This window comes from Poecile atricapillus, chromosome 8 (assembly GCF_030490865.1).
Source record: "Poecile atricapillus isolate bPoeAtr1 chromosome 8, bPoeAtr1.hap1, whole genome shotgun sequence".
Lineage (NCBI taxonomy): Eukaryota > Metazoa > Chordata > Aves > Passeriformes > Paridae > Poecile > Poecile atricapillus.
The window spans coordinates 13,725,080-13,731,079 of record NC_081256.1 but is presented as its reverse complement, the minus strand read 5'-3'; the positions used below and the strand labels follow the sequence as shown (position 1 = coordinate 13,731,079).

Sequence of the window (6,000 nt, the reverse complement as noted above, 5' to 3'; positions counted from 1 at the left end):
TGCAGTCTGATCCAGAAGGAATGGGCAGTTCTCCCAATTAACCCATTGCCAATAACCATAAAGGCATCTCCCAATTAACCACAAAGGCATCTGGGAGAATAATGCAGGCTCTGATTTCTGCCCTGGGTTCCAAATAACAGCGCGCACACCTCTTAGAGCTGTAGTAGCTCAGATCAAGTTTTCTCTTTCTTCCCCCCTTTTTTCTCTGTTCTTTGTAGGTCCAAAAAAGAACATCTGTTAAGCCCATAGAGACATTTAGAATAAAAAATGAGGTGTCTATTTGATGGCATATATGTGGGACTCAAATACATGAATCTTACTTTCACCGCTAATTTTTGTTTTGGATTATGCCTTTGGTCTTCAAACAGTATTTTCAAGGTGTAAATCTGCACAGATTCCAATAGGCTGACATCTGCTTTTATAATTTTATGCCACTTTTAAACATTTATGGTATTTTTTTGAATATGCTTTGTATCACTAGAATAAAAGGAGTGAAGGTGGGCCAGTATACTTCATTATCACCGTGCTTGCCTGCAGTGATTTTTTATTCAAAGATAAAAATTATTTTATTTAATAATAAAAATGTAGCAGTCTCGTGTGTTTTGATTAGACAAAAGAACAGAGTCAGCTGAACGCTGAGGTGATGGAAGTTTTGACAGACGTGTGTTTCTCAAGTAGAGCGGATGGGCAGCGCTCCCGATGCCATCAGGACACACAGGCGGAAGGGTCGCATCGTTTCTATCGGCTCAGGTAGCGGCTTCAGGTGCTCACAACCTCCCGAACAAAATCACATTTTCGGGAGTATGTTTATCGGGACATAAGGGCCAGTGAAAGCACTGAGCAAGTGCCTGACGGGGCAGGCGGGTGTAACTGCTGGCACAGGAAACGCAGGAGCGCTCCCCGCCAGCCCTGCCCGCCGGCTCCATCCCCGCGGCAGCGCCCGGCTCCAGCTCCATCCCTGCGGCAGAGCCCGGCTCTATCCCCGCGGCAGAGCCCGGCTCCAGCTCCATCCCCGCGGCAGAGCCCGGCTCTATCCCCGCGGCAGAGCCCGGCTCCATCCCCGCGGCAGAGCCCGGCTCAGCTCCATCCCCGCGGCAGAGCCCGGCTCAGCTCCATCCCCGCGGCAGAGCCCGGCTCAGCTCCATCCCCGCGGCAGAGCCCGGCTCTATCCCCGCGGCAGAGCCCGGCTCAGCTCCATCCCCGCGGCAGAGCCCGGCTCAGCTCCATCCCTGCGGCAGAGCCCGGCTCTATCCCCGCGGCAGAGCCCGGCCCCAGCTCCATCCCCGCGGCAGAGCCCGGCTCCATCCCCGCGGCAGAGCCCGGCCCCGGCTCCATCCCCGCGGCAGAGCCCGGCTCCAGTTCCATCCCCGCGGCAGCGCCCTGCTCCAGCTCCATCCCCGCGGCATCTCCCGGCCCCGGCTCCATCCCCGCGGCATCTCCCGGCCCCGGCTCCATCCTCGTGGCAGAGCCCGGCCCTGGCTTCATCTCCCGGCCCCGGCTCCATCCCCGCGGCCTCGCCTGCGCAGCGCCCGTGGCTGCGGGCCCGAGGCGGGGCTTGGCCGCTCGCCCCTCCCCGGCGGCGGCGGCACCGAGCGCCGACAGCGGCTCCTGTAGCGCCGCCGGTGCCCCGGCCGCGCCGGCCCTCCCACCGCCGTATAAAGCCCGGCGCGGGGGGAGGCCCGTGGCTTCTGCTCGCCGCGGAGGAGGAGCGGTGTCTGGCCGCCGGGGTCCCCAGGCGCCTTCTGCCCTCTCGTTTTCCACGGCCGCCCCTTTCCCCGCACTCGGGGGCTGGTGGCGCGGGCAGGCCGGCGGCTGCGGAGGGCGAAGATGGCGAGGAGCGGCGCCCGGTGGCCGCGGCTGCTGCTGCTGGCGCTGCTGGCCCTGGCGGCGGCGGAGCGGCGGCCCGGCCCCGCAGGTGAGCGGGGCAGGGGTGCGGTGCGGGGCTGGGATGCGGTGCGGAGCTCGGGATGCGGTGCGGGGCTCGGGATGCGGTGCGGAGCTCGGGATGCGGGGCTGGGATGCGGTGCGGGGCTCGGGATGCGGTGGCCGTGCCCGCAGCGGGAGGTGTGTGCGGACGGCGGGGATGCGCTGCCGGCCGGGCGGCATCGGCCGCTTTGTGCCTGCCGGCTCGGCAACATCCGCCGGGAAGGGAGCGCCGGGACCCTCGGGGTTATGTATTTATTACCCCCCGGCCCGTCCCTGCCCCGCACGGCAGCCCGGAGCGGCTCGGCGCTGGGGGAAAGGGCCGCCCGGGCTGAGCTGCCCAGGTTGCCGTCGGGACGAGCCGCTCGGCTGGAAGTGTCTTAACCCGCCCAGGAGTTCGAAGATGCCCAATTCCACTTTAGGGTGGAAAAAAACAGAGGGGAGAAAAAAAAAAAAAAAAAAAAAAAAAAAGGAAAAAAAAGGGTTCCTTAAGGGGAATTGAGACTCCTGAAGTTTCGTGTTGCCCGCTCCCCGCCCCTTTTTCTCCCGTCTCCGCGGGACAAGGTGTTGGTGAACATATTTTTCCAGTGCTCGGAAAAGCAATAGCATCAGTCACTGCTTCTCTGAACTAGAGCAACCGCTGATGAGGTTTCTTACTTTGTGCAAAAGTCAGCCGGAGACTTCAACACCCCTTCCTGTCCTGCAGAGCCTTCCCTGCCTTTCACTCGTGTAGTGGTTTTTGGTTCAAGGAGCCAGGATGTGGAATGAAATTTTATCTTCAGCATGTAAAATAAAGAAATGTATACAGGAAATTCCCTCAGGGAGAGGTGTCCTAGTACATATATGTCAAACAATATGCCGAAACATATTTTTTGCTCTAATGCTGTTCAGTGCCTGTACTTCTAATTTTTATTCTAGGCATACAAAGGTATTTCATCCCGCTACATTATTACCACATGAAGTCCAAAATACTTTCATTTCTTGGCTTGTTTTCTCAAGAGTTACCAAGTTATTTTTGATATCTATCTTAATTTCTTCTTGGGTTAACAAGGAGGCTTCTTTATTTGAGAAGGAAGTTTTGTCAGCAGGTTCTAACTTTGATATTAAAACTACTGATTTAGTTGAAAAGTAGTGTAAAAAGTTAAAATAATTAAAAAAAAAAAAAAAAAGCTGTTGAAGAATTCCAGACCACTCAATGAAGTTCTAATTTCCACTTTTCATAATACTTTGCTACTTTTGGTCATTCAGAGTATTTCTCTGAAGGCTATGGTGTGGTTGCTGTGTGTTGGGGAGGTGTGAGCATTACCCTTCAGCCCTTGCTGCCCCTCGGAATGCACCCCCTGGGGACAGGTTTGAGCAAAAAGTTGAACTCCTATCCCTGTTTTCAGGGCAGTGAGATTGTAAGTGGAACTTCTTTGGAAATCAGATATGGCAAACAGTTATTCTCAAACTATATGGCAAACATATCTATTCAAATAACGTTTTGTTTTAACTGTGCGCTTGAAATGTGGGCCCTCAGGCTGGTGTAAGCTGATAGCTGGCATGGTAAGGATTTTTCTTTAATCCTTCTGCTTTTCAAATGTGTGCAAAGCAGAGTCCCTATTCCAGACATCACTGTATGATTCAACAACCTAAAAATAGACTGCTTTGTCTATATCAATAATAAAAATGATTTTGCACGAGTTACAGTGCAAGAAAGGTATAGGTGTTCATGAAGGAAGACCTTAATTCTTTTACATTTAAACAGGAGTAGTCTGAGTTGTAGCAATCTCTGCTGAACTGAAACCACTCAGAGTAGTTTCTTGACCTCAGACACTGCCTGCTGTGTTACTTGTTTTTATTCCAGTTTTAACCCTTAAATGTTTTCCCTGAGTCTGTGCTGTATTACTTGGAGAAGGGCAGACCTCATGGTGCCTCTATTTCTAGAAATCTCTTTTTTAATTTCTAGTCTCTTGATACTTCATACAATTCGGTGTAAAGCAGCAGGCGAAGACACGATTTACGTGGCAGTTTTTAATGCAGTCCATTAGTGTTGCTTAATTGTGGGAAAAGCTCTAACAAGACTGGAACCAACTGCCAAGCTGCATCTTTATTTCTTAGTAAGACTTTACTCAGAAAGGCTTGGAGAAGTAACTGTGGGAGAGCTGCCTGTTGCACAGCACCGATGGGATTGCAGGGAGCAATCAGCGCAGCCCTGTGGCAAACTGCGTTTGCAGAAATCCCTCTGCGCTCCTTCCTTGGCCGCAGGTTTATGTTTCATGCAATCACAGAGAAGAGCACTGTTGAGCTCTGAAACACTGGCTCCTGTGTGGTGAAGATGCAGAAGTTTCCGTGTTAAAACATCGATGCTGAAATATTTCCATCGCACTGTGCTTGCAGATTGCTTATCGTGACACACAGAAAGTCAGTGGAAACGAAGTTCGTGATTGTGTGAGAGGCAGATGCTCTCTAGGCAGCAGATGTAAATGATGTTCTCACCTAGGATGTTTTATTAATCAGCTGTTTGTATGAAAAATGACTTTGCAGCCTTTGAGTCCGTTCCCCAGAGCGGCTGTGGCGGCTTGGCCGGAGCTGTGCTGAGGCGTCAGGGCCCAGGTTGTAGTGGTGGCTGTCAGGCAGGGTTTGAGGGGGGTCCCATGGTGTTTGTGTGCTCTCCCCAAGTGGGAGGGGTGCCCTGGGGGGCTCTAGCAGTGTGGGTGGCTTCCCAGAGCAGCTGGGCTGGGATGTGTGGTGGCCCCGCTGGCTGAGGAGCGCTCTGAGCCACTGGGCTTTCCTCCACCCCAGTGTCCCTCAAGTGCTGGTCACAAATGGTTGGAGCAGTAATTGCTGGCTGCTCTAGCTCTGCGAGGACTCACTTTGGGATACAGCATGTACTGCTGCCATTTCTGTTAATTTGGGCTCAGCCTAAGTGGTCTGAGTGACAGAGATCGATAGGCCTTTCCTTCTGGGTCACCTGTGGCGCCCAAACGAGAAGATTTAGTCATTCAGCCATCCTGACATACTTAGCAGAAGTACTGACAGACTCGGCGTGCTTGGCAAAGGAGAGGCCATAAGCACAGCACTCTGTGCCTGCCTCTGTCTCTGCCCAGTTTTCTGTCTCTTGCCTCTTCACTGGTGCTACTTCTGTCTCCCCTTGTACCACAGTACCTAAAACTGCTGCATAAACCTGTGTTATGGAAAAACCTCCGCCAGACTTGTTGGGAGTTTTGGGCCCTTTGTGTGAGGACTGTATGAAAAAGCTGCCCCTTAGAGGTGAAGGGTAAAAGGTGAGGGTGATGATCCCACAAGTGTGCAGTAGTCAGTGTTTGGGGTACCTGTGGTTGGGGCACATCGTGTGGGTACCATCAGTGTGCACCACTTTGATGGGAGTTGCCTACTCGTGGAGGTATCTTTAGCCTCCAGCTTTGAAATAAATAGTGAATGACAAATGACACAGTGTGGAGTGGGAGGTGTGGGTGTTTGGAAGTTAGTTAAAAATAAGCCAACATTGTGGTAGAGGAGAAGAGCTGCAAAGCTGTGCTTTCATCGTGTATTTTTCCCTGGAAAATACTCATCCTTGAAGACGCCCAAAGTTTGCAGTCTGAGTTCTCTGTAGCGCTTGGGGTTAGAGGCTATGCCAGTCTTTTTGGAAAAAACCAAACAAAAACCCCATAGATTTATTTGGTCAGGCTTTTCTTTCTTTTCATAGGTGAGGGTAATAATTAAGCTGTGGAAGTACACCACAGGGTTGGATGTGACATTGCTTTGCTCTGTGATATACAGTGGGTTTTCTGCAACTTTTAACCGAAAATGCATTTTACAGTCAAGCAAGGACAAGTAAAACATTTGTGACCTTTATCATGAATATTGATGCTGTAAATTGCACTGAAGGGGCACAGTGGAGTGACATCTATATTTATCTGAGCCAGGGGTGGTTTGTATGAAATGTATTTCTCTCAAGGATCCAACATTATTTCTCCGAGTTTTCTGTTGGAGGGTGGCATATTCTGGATAGTCATAATTTATAGGCAAGTTTTGAGCTTTCTCCCCTCCCTGCTGCTTAAGCATAAGTGACTTTGTCTTTTCATGGGGAAATGT

At 51.7% G+C, this 6,000-nt stretch overlaps 1 protein-coding gene across 2 annotated transcripts in view; it reads left to right on the top strand.

Annotated features, from left to right (window-relative positions):
• Positions 1-1,579: 1,579 nt before the first annotated feature.
• The window catches only part of PLOD2 (procollagen-lysine,2-oxoglutarate 5-dioxygenase 2), a 48,717-nt gene continuing 44,296 nt past the window's right edge, over positions 1,580-6,000 (top strand). For both annotated transcript variants that reach the window (XM_058844173.1, XM_058844172.1), the window contains exon 1: positions 1,580-1,915. In XM_058844173.1, the coding sequence (XP_058700156.1) occupies positions 1,828-1,915 (88 nt within the window). In that variant the 5' untranslated portion in view covers positions 1,580-1,827. The remainder of the gene's footprint in view (positions 1,916-6,000) is intronic.